The 22,472-nt window shown below is 38.7% G+C and overlaps 1 protein-coding gene across 2 annotated transcripts in view; it reads right to left on the reverse strand.

Moving 5' to 3' along the window:
* Positions 1 to 22,472, reverse strand: part of LOC141994242 (connector enhancer of kinase suppressor of ras 2-like) — a 530,195-nt gene that overhangs the window by 171,527 nt on the left and 336,196 nt on the right. For both annotated transcript variants that reach the window (XM_074964467.1, XM_074964466.1), the window contains 2 exons: positions 5,444 to 5,577; positions 1,825 to 2,030 (listed from right to left, as the gene is read on the reverse strand). In XM_074964467.1, coding sequence (XP_074820568.1) covers positions 1,825 to 2,030; positions 5,444 to 5,577 — 340 coding nt within the window. The remainder of the gene's footprint in view (positions 1 to 1,824; positions 2,031 to 5,443; positions 5,578 to 22,472) is intronic.

Here is a 22,472-nt window from a genome sequence, read left to right on the forward strand (position 1 = left end):
CAACCAGATTCACCAGTGAGCATCCTTAATTTCCAAAAACAAATTCGCTGGCAATTCTAATGTTTTTTCCTATGGGAGTAAGTCATGTAGAGTGGCTGCATCCAGGCTCTGTGTCCTCCCAACAGCCAACCAAGCCCCAAACATGCAGGAATGCCAGGAGTTTAGGGAAAGCAGGCCATATTGGATTCTCTCTCCTCTTTCATTAACTTTGGGATTTCTTCATGAGTGGCATTGGTTTAATGCTTTCTATGGAGAAGAAGAGGTTGCAGCATTAAGTCCCAGAAATGCATCTTTCCGAAATCTCATTTAAAATTCAGCACCTTGCTGTTAGTTTCTGCTAGTGCTTTACATGGGGGCTGCACAAACTAAAGTAGTATAAGATAAGTACAGTAGGAGAGAAACAACACAGAAGAGAACCTCTCCAAGATGCACAGTGTACACCTTATTTACTATTAAAGTTAGTTCCTGTGCAGCAAAATTGTCATCAGGTAAAGAACAGCATGTGTTTAGGTTTACAAAGTTATATATATCACCTAAAAAAATCATTGGTGGAAGATTCTTGTATTTTTACAGTTTCCCAGAGGAATGCAAGTACGTTGCACAGATTCCAACTCTGCTTTTAATGAGTTTGCCAGAAGCCATTTCTTACAGTATTTATCATAATTTCTTTCAACAATAATTCAAATGTATGATGGGAAGTGGAGGTCAGAAAGTTGAAGCAGAAGAGACAAACCTGATACTTGTGATTAATTCCTGACAGTAATCGGTGCAACTATTTAGAATTATTCCAAGTGAAACAAAAGACTAAGGATCAAATTGAGCCCCAAACATTCATATGGGCTGCTGACTGACTTCAGTGGGAAGTGTATGCATGTCTCAGAGGACAGAACCAGTCTCTTAGGGAGTGCCTTGTCTGACAGAAAGGGTCATTCTTTTCACTGGTGACAATGACAGGGAAATGTTGTCACTCTCTCAACCAAACAAAAATAAAAATCAATACAAAGTATTACAAGTTACATATAAGTATACATCTATTTATAAATATGCTCTTAAAGATGTGTGACCCCAACAAGAAAATAATCTCTACTGCACTGAAAAGAAAAATACCACAAATACAAGAGTAAATTGGCTTCCAGTATGTTTCAGTAATGTTATTCTAAAGTTCACTGATCATCAATGTTCATCTTTAATAGATAAAAATATATTTATAGCTCAGCAACTCTTTTACAATGTATTATGTACAATACTTGATTTCTACATAAAAACTAGAGTTTATTATTGTTACAATATCCTGCAATCATATTTAGCACTAACCATCCTAGGATCTGAAATTGCATTGCAAGCATTAACTAATTAATCCGCACAATACCTTTCAAGGTACTAAGTGATTATTTACTTTAATACAAGGTTAAATTAGGGATAACATTTCATTTTGCAGATGCTTTCATCTTCTTACAATGCCTTTTCAGGCAATTCCATAATATTTTAGTAATTCTGCAAGTTGCAGGTAGGAATCTCTCCAAGAGACTGTAGGTAGAGACTAATAAGTAAAAGTAGGATCTATCTCCCATCCATTAAATTTTTTTAAAATAATTTTTACACCCAATCTTGTGGCTTTGAAGTAGATAATGTATTTAAAAAATCTTGTACCTTGATCCTGAACATTTAATAATACTAACATCCAGTTACTATTCAAAGCAAAAGCATATTTCTATCAACTTTTGGTCCCAAACAGGTCACAGAGTGATTGTGAGTTGGTAAATAATAAAGTGATACAATTTGTTAATCCAGTCAACTTCTGAAGACCAAAGCAATCAAACATACCATGAGTTGGTGTCTTTTCTCTTCTCCGAACTCCTGTGGTTCTGCCTCTCTCATACTCAGAGACCATTGGATGGCCCTCATCTTCAATTAATGTGTAATACTTCCCACTTTCATGCTCCAGAAAGTAGCTAGGTGACTCGGAGCCTTTCATTCCAGACTTTCCATATTTGCTGATGTCATCACAAGACATTATTCCAATTTCATCCCTAAAAATATTGACATAAAACAATAATCCAAAGAGATATGGGGAAAGGATCACTTAATGATGAAGACCTAAAGTGGACGTTCCACTTCCCACTCTGTTCTAAACAATGGTGCGTTGTCATTAGGATACTATTTATTATGTGAATGAGAAATTTGATATTTTGCACTATTTGGCAGTAACTGAAAAAGAAAGTGACTGTACCTGCTGCCAAAATAGAAAGCAGTGCTGACCATTTTTTTCGATTTTCTTTGAAAGCAAGATAATTCATTTCAGCTAATTATTTTAGTGTTTATCAGACTTACGGGACAAGAAGTACTCATTTTTACAAAACATAGCATAGGCATGGACTATAATCATAAAAGAAAAAACTTTGTTTCCAATATAAATTCCTAATGTGCTGATCATCAAAGACTCTGTACTTAAATTTTACACCAAGTTAAAGAGGCAACAAATCTCAACATTGTCACTGTGGAATAAGAATAGTTTTTTACCCTACATTAACTGTGTTTCTCCAAGATATTGCAGTTGGTGTGAATCCCACTAAAGATCTGCAGGTGCCTCGAAGACCCGAGATCAAATTATTTTGAACAGCAGGATCTGTTGTGGCCATACGTGCAACATGTGCATCCTCACACTCGTATGTGAGGGCATAAAAGGTGGAGTGATGCAACCCTTCCTCAGGTTCCTCACAATTCCTGTGACAGCTGAGGATTCAGAGAGTGGGGATGGAGGGTGGGTCATGGCATTCATGTTGGCATTATCTTGGATAACCCGTTACTGTAGGGTAAGTAATAGTTCTTTCTTCTTCAAGTATATGTCAGTGTGGATCCTACTGTAGGTGATTGGCAAGTAGTGTCCCCTCTGGATGATGGGTGAGGAGTTTCAGCTGCGTTAGTCAAACAGATATTCTAGTACCACACTCCTGAACTTGGCATCTACCCTGGTGGGTAAGTCCACTGCATAGTGCTGTGGTCCCTGAACTGGGGGGCGCAGAGGAATGTTTTGGGCTGGGTGCAATGGGGTTCTGTTGATGTAAGCCTCTGAAAACACCCAGCATATGTAACTTCTGTAGATCCCCAGGATTGCAGAGTGGCCTACGAGTCTTTTAGTGAATGGAATGTTCCATGAGTTCTGCTACTAAAGAACTCCATCCTTCAAAGGGCAGGTCCTGCAGGGCTGGCCCACAACATTTTGGCACCTGAGGCAGGGAGCTCAAATGACGCCCCTATGCTCCCTCACTTGGGCCAAAACTTTGAAAAGTCTCAATTCTGCCTTCTTCCTGTTCTACTCCTCACATGGTACTGCTCTGCTACCTACCCCAATAAAGAAGAACTAACAACTTAAAATGCTTTGTTCAAAAATTTTAAGTAACTCTTAACTTCCAAACGCCTGAACAGCAAATGTAACTTTTCTTGTCTGCATAGTAAACACTGGCATTTGTATCTGTTTGAATAATCAAAGTGGTGCTTTCTGTGCCTTCTTGGTTGCAAAGATTTGAACTGCTTCCTGAAGGTCCACAGGTTGGGCCAGCTCATGCTGTATTGAAATGGTTGCAAGGCCGACCAGCCTCTCCTGTGTCATTGTGGAGTGTAGATGTGTTTTTATTAACTTCAGCTTGGAGAAGCTGCATTCTCCACTGGCAACTGTTACAGGAAGTGTTAGAAGTATGCACAGAGCAACAATGTATCTTGAAAGGGCTTTCAGTTCATCACCTAAATCACTCGCATCAATATCGAGCATATCATCATGTGTCAACACTCTCTCTAGTGCCCTGCATTGCTGGTGTAGGTCTTCTTCTGGTATAGTGAGGAGTTTTGGAATATCATACAACATCCAAAATATACTGCTGTGTTCCTTGAGCTGCATGAAACGTTCTTCAACTGACTGTATTGCACAATCTAGCACCTGGTTAAAGAATTCAACTTTGAATTATTGTTTGGGGTCTCTTATCGGATTATCCCATGCCTCGTAATCAAAATGTCTTCTTCTTCAGTGACTCTTGTATTCTTGAATGGGTGGGAAAATAGCTTCAGTGTGAACTCTGTCAACTTCTGTACACTCTTCAGAACGTTTTGAAATCCTTCATCTGATTGGTAGGACTGTAGGTATGACTTTGCTTTGTCCAGTTGTTCTATTGCTCCAGATATATCAAGGTCAACACCTTGGAGTCTCTTGCTTACAACATTTATTTCAAACAGTATGTCATGCCACAACACTAAGCCACACAGAAATTTGAAGTTATGTATGTTTCTGGTGATTCCATTTCCCTCTGCCACTGTTCTCCCACGAACAGTTCCTGTCATAGCATTATCCTCCATAATGGCAACTATGGCATCATCTACCTTCCCAATTTGGTGTTTGATAGGCTTTATCGCCTCCACTTGACTTTCCCATTGTGTGGCACTCAGTGGTTTCAGTGTCAGAGAGAATGTTCCCAGATGTTGCTTCCCCGCAAAACACAGGTTTGTCATGTCCACTCCATACCCTCCAACATCTTCAGAGTTCACTTAACTCTCTCACGCTTCTCACTCTTCAAGCCGTGGGTAGGTGACCTACTCCCAATATTACCACTATCTTCTATCTTCAGGAAGAGCATCAAAGTAAAGCTGTTGTTCTCACAATCCATAGGAAACCTCTGCAGAACATCAGATATCCTGCCCAGTCCAATTCAGAAACAGTGGGGTCCTCAACACTGCAAGTTTATCTTTCTGCTACTGACTGAGCTGGCTTCTAACTCATTCTAGAGCTGAGAGATGCCTTAGAATGCACTGGTACTATCTGAAGGTATTTTCTATTGATGGGGAAAGGGAGATTTACCCTTCCTGGTCCCCTGAAAACAAAAGATGAGGAATCATACCAGCTGGCCATCCCTGAAAAGCCAGAAAGAGCTTATCTGGCTGCCTCCTTAAAGGCGGCAGACAGGGGTTGAGGGACTACTACATCACTACTAAAAGTGCAAGCCTCTGAGTAAGACATAAGTAGTCTCACCAAAGTCAATGAGACTTCTCACATGATTAAACCTATGCTCCTGCTTAAGTGCTTTTCTGGACCAGGGTCTAAAACAGGTTTTAGTGTCATCTCCCAGCCAGATGTTTAAGTGGAAACAAAAGATGCTATGACATTATTAAAAACAAAAGTCACTCTGAATTTTGGTATCCTGGCTACCATATTCCTTCCTCTTAATTCTACTGCACATTAGCTAGCAATTCAGAATAGTGCTAGACTTTCATGGCTGCATGGAGGATGATAGTTACGATATTTCCTATATATAGCTGCTCCTTTACAGCTTTTTATTTTAATTAAATGCCTTGTACAACATCTTGAAATATTTGATTATACATAAAGTGGAAGGAAAGAGTAAATTGTTTCTGTTTTAATATTGCCTGAGTATGCTCAGATTCACTGGAGATTTACCTTGGACCATAAAGTCCTGACATGGGAGAGAGGATGAAAATGTCCTGGAAAGCAGAGCTGTCAATTTTTGAGGACATGCCCATTGTGCTGGTTGGAGTTGTGGAGCTGCTTGTTGGACTGGTTGGAATCACAGGCTGCGAAAGAGAAACAAACAAATTAAAAATGAAACTCATCATTTCCATGCTACATTTCAGTGGTGCTCTAACAAAGGTAAACTGTGTTTTCTTAGCGGGGATCACCATTCTCTTGGCTGCTCTCTCTTTTGGATTAGCCCTAATTACAGCTTCTTGCAAAAGGGATGTTTGTTGAAATTTCCCCCTGCTTTTGTAAGCATTGCAAGGCCAAAGTTATTTGGTGGAAGAGGCTGAACTAAAGCAAACATATCTGTATTAGAGTAGCAGCCGTGTTAGTCTGTATTCACAAAAAGAAAAGGAGTACTTGTGGCACCTTAGAGACTAACACTGTATTAGTGTTCAAGATGTCTTATGGAAAGTTTTAAAAATTGTAAGTCAAAAAAGTATGATCTTTAAACTTCAAAACAACAAGCAACATATTAGAGAATACTTAGAACACTGGGGTATGTTAAACCCACCCAGTGCTGCACTGCGGGATAGCCATTATTAAAATACTAGTAAGTTGCACGTGGTTTATGTTCTCCGACTGACCACCCCCCCGTACTAATTAGGGTGGCCACTGGTGCATGCCCAGAACACTGGACATTCTGGTACTTCTGAAAATGGCATTGACCCTCCCCTGTCTTCATGACCCCACCCCTGCTGTCATGATCTCACACGCATGGTTCGTGCAAGGTCACACCAGTGGGGCAGAGTGGCTTGCTCTTCAAAATGACAGCCTCCATCTTACGAGGCAAAACCAAATACAGTTTTATACCAGTACTGGACAGGGGACAAGCCTGGGGGGAAAAAACAGGACTGTCCGATTTAAAACTGGAGAAATGGCCCGCCTATTACTAATTCAAGCAGATATTTCTGCACTTTCAATAGCTCTCCTCTCTATTCCTGTGGGAACACAACACCCATAAATTTAATGTATAGTATTTATTCCCTGCTAAAATGGGTGGAGTTGCTCCAAAAGTTGAGATTTGTCAGTGGGAATGGAATTAATTATATACAGAAGCTAGTTGCTTCCAAATAGGATTTTCTCTTGGCAGTATCTGAAGAGGGAATTTCTATAGTGTATCCCATGCTTTAATTGTATTTAATTATAGACTGTACAATACGGATGCTAAATGAAAGAGTTCAGAACCGTAATATTGGGGGATGGGAGGGAAGACTTCTTACCATTCCTACCTCTCCCTTTGGGACATAACTATAGGATTCCTATGGAAACCGGATCTTTGGCCCATCCACTCCAGCTGCTCCTTATTCCTTATTTGAAAGCATAATCCTGTCTGTGACATTTGTGGCTCCATGCCAACTGACTGTGAGGCCACAATTAATGAAATATAAATTAATCTGAGGAATAAGCAGAAACACCACCAGCACACATCTTATTTAAAAAAAGTGAAGTTCATCCCTGGTTGGAAGGATAGTATCAGATAATGTTCTGAATGGGGTCTCTGTGGGAGGTCAACTGTCTGCATGCCCATACAGGGCACTGCACACTTCCTGCATGACACAGAAATGGGCTCAGCCCCACCCCTGCATTATACTGATGCACAGAGGCCATTTAGCAGTCCAAGGGCATTTCAAGATGAGCCAGAGAAGGACCCCTGGATTTGTGTTTATATTGATCCAGTGGCCTCTGTATCCCATGCAATTGGCATGGAAGGTCTACAGCTGTTAGTCCAGCCTAAGGGCTGGGGAGATGGATTACACCTCCCTTACCGCTCTTCACTGTATCTGCATAGAGCCCAGATACTTTGGATGAAATTGATTTCATCCACATAGAGCCCAAGATACTGTTTTCATGCAAATGTTTTTATTAAAGTATAAAAAGGGAAGAGAAATACAGACATTATATAGATCTGTACACTACTGAGATGTGTCACTACACAGAACTTTTCAGAGACAACTTTATGGCTCAAGGGATTGGTAATGGAATACACACCAGTCACTTGTGTGGTTATTCATTAATTCACAGCTAACCCAGATCACTAGTCATTGTTGGTTACTGCTAGCAGATTGCTGCTTTAAGTAATCTGTTGATGGTTTCACTCCAGTTGCTAGTGGACAGATATGCGCATAACTAAAACCACCACCATAACTGATAAACCTTTTTGGCAGTATCAGCAGAGAAATTAAGAGTTCACTAGCCTGGACACTGAACTACCCTCTCACCCCTAAAAGAATGGCCCCTCCAGCTCAGTGTTCAGGAATACTGGTGGTATACTCTAGAAAACTCTATGATTGTTCATACTAGTCTTTATGTAGATAGACAGAAGATGTCAGCATTCTTCTGGTCAGTTCTCTCTCCAAAAGTTAATTTAGAGCAATGCTGGAGATGGGAGGGGAATTAAAAAAAAATGTGGAACCTGCAGTCTTTAAACTTGTAATTTTTTCTCGAAGTGTTTTTTCTGTTTCTAATTTTAGCTTTTCTAGGACTATATTATTTTTTAGGATTAGGACATCTGGCTACTTACACTACTTGCCCCTGTTTCACATACACTGATAATAAATGATGCAAAATGATTTAACACTGGCAAAAATGTAACATGAAGCCAGCAAACACAGTAAACTACAAAGCTCTTGTCTAATACAATTTGACTCATATTAGAACACAGAAATAGGGGAAATATAGAAATGAACAAACAATATGTTAAATAATGGGCTGACCATATTACAAATGTCAATGCAAAGGTCCCACTCACAGTTGTGATATTATTGAGCTGATGTTGTGATATAAATCACTATTTGAGAAACCAAGCTAGATTTTTTATTCACAATATAAAAAGGTACAGGTTACTACCAGTCACAGTAATCAGCAATGACTTGTCTTCTCACATCTGTTTTGGGAGCCACGCCCTGCAATATTACTATTAACAGGATGGTATCATTACAAGTAGTTAGAATGAGCTAATCATGCTGAATTGAGATATTATGTTAATGTCCTAACCTTATATGACACCTGCATATAGAAGCATCAAAGACTGACCCTGTGGGTGTTGCTGTAGGTAATTAATTAATAAAGAAGGGCTATGAAAAAGGTAAATATTATATAAATGAATTTTAAAGTACAAAAAGTTAAGGACATATTTTAATCAAACAATTACTGGCTCCTAGATATAAGGATACATTTTCATTGTAACTGTGTTTTTCATAGATGCAACACAGTATCTCTATCTATTGACCATTGTATATGTATTTAGGGCATGGAGATATATATATATATATATATTTGGGCAGGTTGTATAGATTATTTATGTGGAAGCCTCCAGTTTGAAGACACACAAATGTGATTAAATACATGCAGCTAGTTTTCTAGCAGGCTAGAAGGAAAACCAAGTGAATCTAGGAATCAGGTGGGGAATACCAGAATTATCTAGAACCACATCTTTGAATCCTGACTAAGCGCTTAATCTTTCAGATGCAGATATTTTGAACACCATGCAGTTTCATTTGTGGGGGTATTTTCAATGATATGCTAAAAATTCCATCCCCCATTAGTAAACATAAAAGATCCTATAACACTTTTCACAAGAGTGAGGATTTCACCCAGTGTCCTTAGACAAAAAGTCCCCCACCCCAACTGCTGTGCAGCCTAAAACACGACCAGATTTTATGTTTACTACTCCACCATTATTTCAATAGCTTTGTTTGTACACACTATGATCAGTAATTCTTCCAGGATTGTGATGTATGTTACGAACCTTCAGGATGAAAGGTGATAAACAAGGATCCTAATTTTCTGTGATAAAACCCCCACAAAATTCTGATAAAAACCCCCATAAAAATCCACGTTTTTCCGTGATTAAAATTAAATGCTGAACTTTAGCTTCTCTAGCCACAATATATATAGGTATCAGTTGAACACAATGTTTTATTGATATACAGTAGAACCCCATTTATCAAAGTCTCCATTATCGAGCTCTTTGTACTAAATGAATCACCAGACACCTGGAGCTGACACTGGCAGAGCTTGGGTGTTCAGTCCCAGCCTGAGCTGCCTAGGGCTGACCGCCCGAGCCCCAGCCAGACATTGAATAAGTGACACTGGTACTTCCAGTAAAATTTAGTTAATATTTAATACGTTTTTATTTTTTCCTCTGTAAAAATGCAAATTCTGTGTTTTTCTGTGACAAACTGATTTCTAGGATCTCTGGTGACAAACAGATGTAATTAATATTTATCTGCAAGAGGTATCAGGTTTTTTATGTCATAAGGAGAATTAACACCACGAGAGCCATACTTTTAGAACTGATCTTCTAGCTTTAGAAAACTGACTGCTCTGAAGAATTGCTTTCCAGGTGTTGTACATTCAATAATTATCAGTGATGGGTTAATAAAGGAAGTCATCACACATATGCAGAGATTGTGGGGTTACTCATGAATATTGATGGACAGCCAATATTTTCATGCTTCCACATCTCCAAAAGACCATCTATAAATATAGACTCTGATTTTGGTCTCACTTCAGTGTAAATCAGGAAAAACTCAACTGAAATCAATGGGGTTATATTGGTTTAGAAGTTGTGTAAGCAAGAGAAGAATCAATCTGATCGGATATGTCTATGCTACAGCAGGCCCGCTGGCAGGGAGGCAAAGGGAGGAATTGCCCAGGGGCCTGGGCGATTTAAAAGGGCCCGGGGGCCCCTGGCCCTTTTAAATTGCCCAGGCAGGCTGCAGGGCTCCTAGGTGCATGAGGGATGGTACCAGCTGTCAAGGTTCCTTCCCCACTCTGAACTCTAGGGTACAGATGTGGGGACCTGCATGAAAGACCCCTAAGCTTATTCTTACCAGCTTAGGTTAAAAACTTCCCCAAGGTACAAACTTTTCCTTGTCCTTGAACAGTATGCTGCCACCACCAAGCATTTTAAACAAAGAACAGGGAAAGAGACCACTTGGAGACGTCTTCCCCCAAAATATTCCCCCCCCACAACCCCTATACCCCCTTTCCTGGGGAAGGCTTGATATAATCCTCACCAATTGGTACAGGTGAACACAGACCCAAACCCTTGGATCTTAAGAACAATGAAAAATCAATCAGGTTCTTAAAAGAAGAATTTTATTTAAAGAAAAGGTAAAAGAATCACCTCCGTAAAATCAGGATGGTAAATACTTTACAGGGTAATCAGATTCAAAACATAGAGAATCCCTCTAGGCAAAACTTTAAGTTACAAAAAGACACAAAAACAGGAATATACATTCCCTCCAGCACAGTTTATTTTACAAGCCATTAAACAAAAGAAAATCTAACGCATTTTCTAGCTAGATTACTTACTAACTTTACAGGAGTTGTAAGGCTTGCATTCCTGATCTGTTCCCGGCAAAAGCATCACACAGACAGCCCAAACCCTTTGTTCCCCCCCTCCAGATTTGAAAGAATCTTGTTTCCTCATGGGCCATTTTGGGTCAGGTGCCAGCGGGGTTACCTTAGCTTCTTAACCCTTTACAGGTGAAAGGATTTTGCCTCTGGCCAGGAGAGATTTTATAGCACTGTATACAGAAAGGTGGTTACCCTTCCCTTTATATTTATGACACCAGCAGTGGCAAAGGCAGCCAGGTGGGCATGTGGAAGCCCTGGCAGTGCCAGAAGGGAGCACCCAGCAGTGCAGCTGGCAGCTCGCTGGCCACCAGCCAGCGCAGGCGCACACACACAATTCAGGGAAATGCCATTGTCACCTCACACAATTGTATCTTAAAAAAGTATCTAACAATATTCAGGAAGGCATCTTTGGCTTGTTTTCAGGCAGTTCAGTATATCACTTTCAAGAAGACTGGTCTCTGCCCAAAGATACAAAGCCCCACATTTAGCACATGCATACAAATGACTTTTCCTCTCAAGATCAGATAAAGTCCAATATTTTTCCTAGCAATGAAAATTTGTGTTGTATGTTTTATTTCAACTTCCTCTTCCATAGCATATGTACTGTAGGCGATCCTTGGTATCCTATAAAGAATTAATTTCATAGGTAGTTGAAGGCTGCTATCAACTCCCCCGTCATTCTTCTCTTCTGCAGACTAAATAAACCCAGTTCCCTCAGCCTCTCCTCATATGTCATGTGCTCCAGCCCCCTCATCATTTTCATTGCCCTCCGAGGGAATCTCTCCAATTTCAATCCATAATGTATTTATTATATTTAAATATATAGTTCAAAATAACAAATTCTACATCTTATATTTAGGCTCACAATTTGTTTAATACTGGTGCTGTAACTGGAAAAAAAATTAACTACATCAAGCAACGCCACCACTTACGTATATTGGGTTCTAATTTGTTATCAATAGGATAAAAAGTAGTGTCATAAACCTCAGCCATCCCTTTCTATGGGGCCCATTGACTGTTCTGCTCTGGGGCCCGGAATTGCTGTCGGCAGGCCTGCACTACAATCAGGAGGTGTGACTGCAGCTTGTGTAGGCATGCCTGAGCTAGCTTTGATTTAGCTAGTAAGAGCAGCAGTGTAGCCATGGCAGCATGGGCAGCAGCATGGGCTACCTGTGATCCTGGTGGGGGCTTGTATAAAGAAGGCTAACCCATGCTGCTGCCATGCTGCTGCTATTACACTGTTATTATAACTCACACTAGCTGTGATCTACCTGGATCAAAGTTAGCTAAGGTATGTCTACATGAGCTACAATCACAACTCCTGATTTCAGTGTAGATACCCCCATAGAGGTTTTTTTCCCCGATCCACACTACTCTTTGATTCTTTCCTATGAAATCAGTGTTTCCATCTCTGGAACTACCAAAAGAGAATTTGCCTTCCTGTAACTAATATGACTTTAATAAAATCTGCTGAAAAGAAAATTATAGTATGAGAATTTGCTTCTCAGCATATGTTGCTATACAATGAAAAAACGTACTGTATAGGAATTTAAATGAGAGAAAACTTGGAAATTATAATTACAACCAAGTGGTTGTATCAAATTTAAACAGTTTTGTCAGTTCAGTTATTTATACCCTGATCTGACAAAGTATTATAAGGTCCCCCATCAGTCCTCATTTCTCAAAACTAAACATACCCATATTTTTAAACCTTTCCTCATAGGTTAGGTTTTCTAAACCTTTTATCATTTTGTTGCTCTCCTCTGGACTCTCTCCAGTTTATATACATCTTTCCTAAAGTGTGCCACCCAGAATTGGTCACAATACGCATGGGCCTCACCAGTTCTGAATAGAGCGAAACAATTACCTCCCATGTCTTACATACAACACTCTTGTTAATATACCCCAGAATGATATTGGCCTTTTTTGCAACAGTATCACATTGTTGACTTATATTCAATTTGTGATCCACTGTAAGCCCCAGATCCTTTTCAGCAGCACTACCTCCTACCCAGTTATTCCCCATTTTGTAGTTGTGTATTTGATTTTTCCTTCCTAAGTGTAGTACTTTATACTTGTCTTTACTGAATTTCATCTTGCTGATTTCAGACCAATTCTCCAAGTCATTTTGAATTCTAATCCTGTCCTCCGAAGTGCTTGCAACCACGCCCAGCTTGGTGTCCTCTGCAAATTTTATAAGCCTACTTGCTATCCAAGTCATTAGTAAAAATATTGACTAGTACTGGACTCAGGAGTGACCCCTGCAGGAGCCCACTAGATCCTCCCATGGTTTGATAGCGAACCATTGATAACGACTCTTTGAGTATAGTCTTTCTATCAGTTGTGCATCCACCTTATAGCAAGAGCACTGCAGTGTAGGGTCAGCAGGAAGCTGTTAAAGCCCAGTAGTGCAGAGAAAAAAACCTTGAGATTATCCCTTATCTTTTGTGGGGGGTTATGAACACTTAGGGTGGGGTATTGAATCTCTGGTTTCTTCCCTGGAGGGAGTAAACATAACTCCTTCATGAGTAAATTACCCAATGTAGAGGAGTGGCAGTGGTGAGTTTTCTGATAATTTACACATGAGGTCCCAAGAGAAGGTAGCTTCATGCCTTGATACTTCCTCTACAGGAAGGCCATTTTAAATTTTTGATCAATGATTCTTTCCCAGATGGACAGTGGGAACCCAGTCTTTCCCTCCAAGTGCCATGGATCTCACCTGACGTATTGTATTGTGTTTTAAAAATGCTGACTGCTTGATGCCAGGACTTACTTCCTATGCTGTATTATTGAATACAAAGGACTAAACTATTCAGTACAGACTTCCTAATCAACCATTTTCTTTCCTATTAATTTATTTTATTTTACAAAAAGATATACAAAACTACCCTCCTTTTTTACTTCATTTTTAGGTTTTTCTTTAAATATTCATTCTCAAATTTTGCAAGCTTACAGCAAGATTTGTGAAACTTAACTCAAATGGAATCTGTAAGTTTTCATACCACAACTAAAGCAAAAAGAAAAGAAGCAGCACAAATGGTGAGACCTAGATTAGATTTTAAAAATTCTATCTGGGCTATTAAGGTAAGATAATTTGTTTTTTAAAAATATTATTTTTTACTTGACAGAGTGACTGAGTGTCTGAAACCTTTTGAGATGGAAAATTCTTTGCAGGTTTTTTTAAAGAGAGTTTCTGCACAGAGAATATAATTTTTTTGTTTCTCCTGGGAATATGTTCAGAGTCTACTGGTACATTTCAATTAAATAATCAAACAATTATTCCAGCACTTCATGAATATTTACTTTTTTTCCTTTGATTACTTTATTTACTTGCTGCATTTCATTGCATTCTCAGTGCCAAGTAATCTAGGGACCAAATTCATATTTACACATAAAAAGGCATATACTTAAAATTGAAGTGATTTATAAATGCATAGGACTTGCAAATATTATAATTATACCTGCTGTTTTTCAGTCATGTACTACATCAATGAATATTTACCAGCTTCATAGGAATGATTCAGCAATATTCACAAGGTGTTCTAATCCTTTCTCACGGGTGTTCTTTCTGTATAGTTATTTGTTACTTTTATTAATATGGGGCCTGGCCCAGTAAACCCTACTCATGTGAGTAGTCCCATTGAAAACTGAATGGGTCTACTTGGATAAGAGCTACACATAGAAGTAAGGGTTTACAGAGTCAGACCCAGTTATGAAACCACTGATAAAAAATTAGAAAAAAAGGCTTTCCTGTAGAGGAAATGTTAAGGCATAAAACTGCTTTTTATTGTGAGTCTCACCAGTTACAAATGTCCAATAGGATGGAAGTTAAAACAGTGGGTCCCTTTCCACCCTCTTGTGTAGCAAGTATAAAAAAAACCTGTTGGCTGTTAGGGCTCTAAGCACTGCTGAGGTGCCATGTTGCTATGTGGCTTTCAACAAACACAAAACTTTTATTTTAATTAGTTCTTTTTTCTACATTTATATTTGTATGCTGATAAAATAAATGATAGAAACTGAGCCAGCCCCTCAACTTGTGTAAATTAGTGTTCTCATATCAACTGAGTTATGCTAATTCACATCAGCTGATGATCTAGTCACTGTCTTCAATAAATTCTATCACCACTATTGAAACTCTGTGAATTAACAGTAAACATAACTAGCTTAACAGTGCTTCAGCTTTAAACAAAAATGAGACCAAACTATGAACCCAAAGAGAGCAAACCCATCTCTTCCCTACCGTGGCACATATTCACCCATCCACCCACACAGAGTGAAATCTGTAGTTGAAACCACTCCTTATTTTTCTTATGTGCAGTAATTAAAATTCATTTTCATTATGCTGGAGTTTTCCTTTAAGCAACCACTTTCAATTAGTTGCAAGATTTCCCTAAAAATATTTTCACCTAAGATACGTTTAATGAGGTATATCCATTAGTCCTCATCCATTTTCTACAGTTGGCATCACAGCCCAGGTTGTCTCACAATGAAGACAGAATAAATTTTCTATTGTAAAATAATCTACAGTGCCACACTAAGTATGACTGCGGCACTACCAGTGTCCTGACAAGTTGTATTAAAGTCACTGCGGCAGCCACTGAATGAAAATAGTTCCTGTCTTATACCGCCACAGTTTAAAAATTTATTACATAGAAAGAATTTCTCCACTTGCATCATCATAAAACAGGGAGAGTTTGGAGGAGAGGAAATTTATGAGGACATCTGGAGAGAAAAAACCCACGCATCAGTGCTTAATGTAGTAGTATCTTCTTTGGGTCAAATTTCCACTACCAAATGTTACTGGGGCTGAATACTGCTCAGAACAGTCATGTCAAGTGACACAATGCTGAACAGGGTTCATCCTAGTCCACACTGACTTCTAAATGGTATTCAGCATTGTGCTTGTTAACGCAATTGCTAGCAAGAGTTCTCAGGCATAGTAACATTATGTAGAATAGGCTTTTCTTCTTTGCTTTTTCCGTCTTTGCCTACTTATCTTGGTTGAGAGAAGTTTGGGCAAATATACAGAATATATGATTGCAAAGTAAAGCTGTCTGGACACCGTATCTGAACAGTGAATTAAAAAACCCTCTAATACAAAGAGAAGTAATCTCAGAGAGCTGCACAAGAACCATCAACTTGTCATTTGCCCATCCACATTGCTCCCAGGCCTGTTCTTACAACATTGCAGAAATTATCCATTACAAAAGGCACCCTGTAGCCAAATTCATATGGTTAAGGATATTCAGCTAATTAAGCCATATGACAGAGAATATCCCTAAGCGCTTACCATATTACATAGAATAGGAACTAACTATTTGTAACACAGAAGTTTCATTATGTAACTTTCCCTGTTGCTGAAAGTTTTACTAGTCAGAAAATGGGCTGCAATATGGAGTTCTATATTTCAAGCACAACTGACAGCAAGGTCTGTGTGCTGGGCCTACTGCCTGCAGTAGGAAGGATGATTCCACTTAGAAATAATCCTCTACATTTAAAAAAATATATATAAAATATTGTTTTAAAACTGAGTGAAGTTATCAGGGTTTATTTTTAGTGAATAAATAGAGAAGTATTTGTCTTATCTTTCTTGATAAACACGGAGCTGAAGCACCTGAAATTTGGGTCAAATAGGGAAACAACATGTGGAAGCAAAGACAAATTCTTCATTAGTTTGTGAAATTTTAGATCTTACTGAAATAAACTGAGACTCAAGAGGCACGTTTTGATAACTTTGGTTTCCTCTTAGACATATGAGAGAGATGTGGATTTTTAAAATGTTATGCTAATTGAGAAGCTAGCATTTTTGCTTTTAAAAACACATATTCCTTCATATATAGGGAAAACCCTTAATGATGATAAATAATAAGAATGCTTATTGTTTATACAGCACTTAAAACATTTTAAGTGCACAAGACTTAGGGCTCGATTAAGCCTTGAAGGCAGAATGGGTGCAATTTGCATTCCCCTGTACCTGTATGTAGGTAATGGTGTCTGAGGGAGAATGGCAAGCAGCAGCATTATAGGAGCAGTCCTGACAGAAGCTGCCCAAGACAAAAGCTGGAGCCTGGCCTTCTCTGCTTTGCAGACTACACTGTTGAGCATCACTGGGTTGCAGGTGAACTTTCCACCATCAATGCCTATTGGGGACAATTTAGGCTTAAAGTCACTGTTTCATGTTCTATAGTCAAGAAATATAAGATCTCAAAACTGCATTTTACATGTTGTTTGGCTAAAAACATCAGGTAAAAATTTAGGGGTTTGCATCTTTTTTGACCAATGTAACAGTGCTATGGAAGAGTAAGCTGGACTCAGTTATGCTTTGTGCAACACCAACAAAATTGTCAACTAAGGAAAGAAAGGGTAATTGAACAATTTTCACAGTGGAGAGGTAAATAGTGGGGTCCCCCAAGATCTATACTGGGACCTGTGCTGTTCAACATATTCATAAATGATCTGGAAAAAGGGGTAAACAATGAGGTGGCAAAGTTTGTAGATGATACAAAATTACTCAAGATAGTTAAGTCCAAAGCAGACTGCAAAGAATTACAAAGGAATCTCATCAAATTGGGTGACTGGGCAACAAAATGGCAGATGAAATGCAATGTTGATAAATGCAAAGTAATTCATATTGGAAAACATAATCCCAATTATACATACAAAATGACTGGGTCTAAATTAGCTGTTAACACTCAAGATAAAGATCTGGGAATCATTGTGGATAGTTCTCTGAAAATATTTGCTCAATGTGCAGCAGCATTCAAAAAAGCTAACAGCATGTTAGGAACAATTAGGAAAAGGATAGATATTAAGATAGAAAAAAATCATAATGCCACTATATAAATACATGGTACGTCCACACCTTGAATAATGCATGCAGGTCTGGTCTCACCATCTCAATAAAGGTATATTAGAATTGGAAAAGTACTGAGTCGGGTGACAAAAATTATTAGGAGTACGGGACAGCTTCCATATGAGGACAGATTAAAAAAGACTGGGCCTGTTCAACTTGGAAAAGAGATGACTAAGTGGGGGATATGATAGGGGTCTATAAAATCATCAAGGGTGGGGAGAAAGCAAATAAGCAAGTGATATTTACCCCTTCACAGAACACAAGAGCCTGGGGTCACCCAAAAAATTAATAGGCAGCAGGTTTAAAACAAACATAAGGAAGTACTTCTTCACACAACACACAGCCAACCTGTGGAACTCATTGCCAAGGGAGGTTGTTAAGGCCACAACTATAACAGGATTCAAAAAAGAATTAGATAATTTCATGGAGGATAGGCCCATGAATGGCTATTAGCCAGGTTGGGGATGCAAACCTGTGCTCTGGGTGTCCCTAAACCTCTGACTGACAGCAGGTGTGACTGGATGACGGGGGATGGATCACTCAATAAATTCCCCATTCTGTTCATTCCCTTTGAAGCATCAAGCACTTATCACTGTTGGAAGACAGGATACTGAGCTAGATGGACCATAGGTCTGACACAGTATGGCCATTCTTATGTTCTTAAATTCTAATTACAGAATCTGTATTACTAAATTGAAAGAGGAATTATTATTTGTATTAAAGCACTGGCTAGATGCCTTACCTAAGATTGGAGCCTAATTATACTAGGTTCTATACAAACAGCGAGAGACAGTCCATGCCTCTGTGGTGCTATCTGCCCTCACTTTTGTCATTGTTTTGTATGAATGACTCCGTGAATTCCCTGGGCAAGAACACTGCCATTGTTTACAGCTGTGATGTACTATGTGCACATGACATTATGTAAATAGACAAGAGTTATATGATTCCATTATAATTATGATAAAATAACTATGATGATGAAAAATAAACATTTTAGATACTAGGCTAAGTATGCATTGTTGGCCGTTTTAAGAAAATCATCTTTTGATTTTTTTCATTGAATAAAGCTGATGTAGTCATTGGCAGGGGGAAAATACTGATCTCCACAATGAGTTTTTAATAATTCCCCGTCAGTATATCCATTCTTTAAATAATGAGCTCTTATATAGCTCTTTAGACCTGCAGAGTATTTTCCAATAATTAATTACTCTCCATAACATCCCACTACAGCACCTCTGAGTGTCAGAGGTATTAGTATGCCCCAAACAGAAATGGAACATAGTCAGAGAGGTCACATGAATCAGCCACAGCCACAGAAAGAGTTAGTGTCAAGACCCAGAATTAGAGCCTAGGGTTTCTTGGCTCCAAAAGCCAGTGGTCAGTTTATAAAAGCATACCTCTTGCTTGGAGGATTCTTCAGTGCATTAAAGGTGTAATGTCTACCATGTCCACTACTCATAAAACAATAGCGAACTGGAAAATGAACAAGGGTTGGGGAGACAGAATCCAGTCCTTTAATTCATCGGCAAGGCATCACACACTCCTGCACGTTCGCTAATTCAGACCCTGGGTTCGTATAGAAAAATCACCACCTTTGTCCTGTATGTGGGTGTATGTGGCTACTGGATCTGTATGATCATGAACAATTTCCCCAATCCTCTTCATGACAGCCTATGCAGAACTGGTCGCAGATAGTACAGAATCTCCCTGTGTGTCCATTATGCAGAATTGCAAAGGTTCTGGTGTACTGTGAACCTCCTGCCATCTATAACAAGGACAGCTAAAACAGCTGTGGGAATAAGCTATGGGAAATTAGCATGATAATGTTTCTCTACACAAAACAAACATTTATTAAAAGCTCAATCAATCAAAACAGAACTTGTGTGTGAGGACTGTGTTAAGGGTCACATGAACCCAAAATAAACACATTTCATACATGTAAACAACCAACAGTATGAAAATATGAAAACAGTATGTTAGGCACTCAGATATGACAGTGATGGGTGACTCATTAGACAGAGATAGCTACTGCACTGATTGATGAACTTAAAAGTACACAAAGTTTATTTTATAAATGTTCAACTTTTCACATACTTAGTCTAAGTAAAAGTTTTAAATTCAAGGCCTCTGGTTTCACTGATTTCTTACACTGATCATTACATTAAAGGTGACTAAAAATGCTCACAAATTTTTACATCATTTATTTATTGCAGATGTACAGAAATAAACAAGGCAACAAGGTTCAATTCCTCCCATCAAATATAAGTAGTTATCCCTTAGAAAAGTTGGGAGAATAGACAGAAAATATTTATTTTACTGTACTACTCAATGTAAAGGCTCTGGTGCTTACAGAAAACAGAAGAATATGGCATAAATTATATATTATAAAGGGTACTTTTTAAGTGGCATTTCATTTTATCTAGCCCATTTGCCAGTGGTTAATAACTAAGGAACAGCTTTCCGATCCCAGTGTATTCACCTGCAATTTTGTTAGTGATTTCAATGGGAGCGTGGCTGTGTGATGAGAACATAAAATATAAAACTTTTAAATTAATGGAAGTTTAGGTTAAAAAAGGTTTTAACATTTCTAACATTTTTAGATGTTTGACATGTCATGTGACTTATTTATGTTTAATATGGGCCAATACACTTACGTGTATATAATTTTATTGATTCAGTTATATAGGGCCAAAGCCCACCAACCTTACTGAAGTGAATAGTCTCATTGGAGTCTATGAAATTACTTTCAGAAGTAAGGTACTACTAAGGTGAGTGAAGGTGGCAGAATGAGCCACAAATAATATATTTTTTCCGGAAAAGAACAAGAGGAAGGTATGTAATTTTTTATTTATATGAATGTTGAAACTGTTTTATTCTGATCTATCATCTCCAGAACCTGATTAGAAGCATGGTGATGTTTATCTCACTGAAGAGAGCATGTCTGAAATCTCAGTGAATATGAAGTTCTTGTTCTAGTCATAGAAAGAAAGAGCACTCATTACAACTAACTGATCTGGTGATTTCGCAGATTAACAAGGGTACAGCCTATAGGAGATTAAAGTTCATATTCTGTACTGGAACTCTAATTTGCTGGTCTCATGGATTTATAAATTATGGAGATGGTATGTTTGTATTTCAGGGAATAACGCAACTAAATTATACACTTATATTGATCCCTTCTAGATAAACAATGGGATATCATGAACAGCAGCTCTTGATAAAGCCTTCCATCCTCACAGCCATGGGGAAAAATTGTCTTCATGGGCAATTCTGAGAGAGAGAGAGAGGTATGGGAGCAACAGAAAGGATCTACCTCAGAATATGATAGGAACCCTGAGCCCCCCACTTCTAAAACCTTAATCTATGAGGTAGAAGAAGACATTAGAGCTGCATGACACCAACAAACAACAATACGAGTTAAAAAAAATGTTTCTCTCTCTCTGAGTAGTTTTATATCAGCATCAAGCAGCAGGTTTACACCACTTGCAGCCATAAAGAGTGTTAGCCAGTAAGCTGTTCAGCTAATGCCAACCTACCAAATATTACCTCATTCATGTAGAGCCTGATCCAGCTCCCACTGTGACCAAAAATGGGGTAAATGCACATGTTACATCAAATATTTCTGAAGGAGATGATTTGAGCTGGTGAGAATGAATATGTAGATTAAATATCAATGTCACCAACCTCAAGCATTCAAAAATCTGAGTAAGGCTCCCCAAAATCTTTAGATATGATTTGAAATCATACGTTTTTTTTTTTTTTTTAATTTGATTCATGTCTGCAAGCTTTTCTCCGCAACCATGAGGGCTACAAACTTCCTTTTTTAAAATGTAAGAAGAGATTTTTTTTCACCTAACCACATGCCTCCAGGAGCTCAGGCTTTAAGAAAAACATCAGTTATTGTGAGATTCCCAAGAAAATCTTGAGAGTTGGTAACACTGCAATATTTGTCTTTCTGTTGTGCACTGTGAAAGGAGTAGTATCTGGGCCAAGTGTAGGTAAATCCATGATATGGTTTCATAATGTTTCATGATAGAAATGCAGAGTTCTATATATCACTACAGTAGCTTAAAAGGATTCCCAAAAGGATTCATTTTGTGAGATTGACAAAAGGGCTCTGTGATGATTTGTGTATTTCTTGGATTTAGTAAAGAGGAACTGTGTTTTAGAATCTTGTGTGAAATAAGTCTGTGTGTGATATGTGTTACACCTACCACCACATGCCTCCGGAAGAGGTAAACCATGGGCCCAGAACACGCATACAGATGGAGCTCTGGGAGAAGGCAAGTTTCAGCTACAAGGGAGTCTGAGGAGTCAGCACTGATGCCAGGGGCTAGGCAGTGGGCCACGTAGTCACAGCTCCCATAAAGGGATACTCTGCACCTCAAGAGTGTGTCTAGAAGCCCCAAGGCCAGGGCAGAGCCTTTGTACAGGCTCCAGAGGCTTAAAACACTGAGGGATTCAGCTGCTAGATCCCCTCACAGCAGTTTGTGTCCTACAGGGAGAGTGTTCATCTGGATCTGTCACAGGATTCTATAAACAAATCATCTCTTTTATGCCTTGAGGTTTGTTTGAATTCCTGTTACATGACCATGAGTCTCCATTAAACAGTTTCTTGGCAGAGAGATTACCTCTACAGTAGAATCTCACTGCATAATATTTAATTTCCGTGAATCTTGGGAGGGAAGCAAGGTATTCTTTAAAAAACAAAGAATTCTTCAGTTCATGAGA

This window comes from Natator depressus, chromosome 9, assembly GCF_965152275.1.
Source record: "Natator depressus isolate rNatDep1 chromosome 9, rNatDep2.hap1, whole genome shotgun sequence".
In the NCBI taxonomy this organism is placed as follows: Eukaryota; Metazoa; Chordata; order Testudines; family Cheloniidae; genus Natator; species Natator depressus.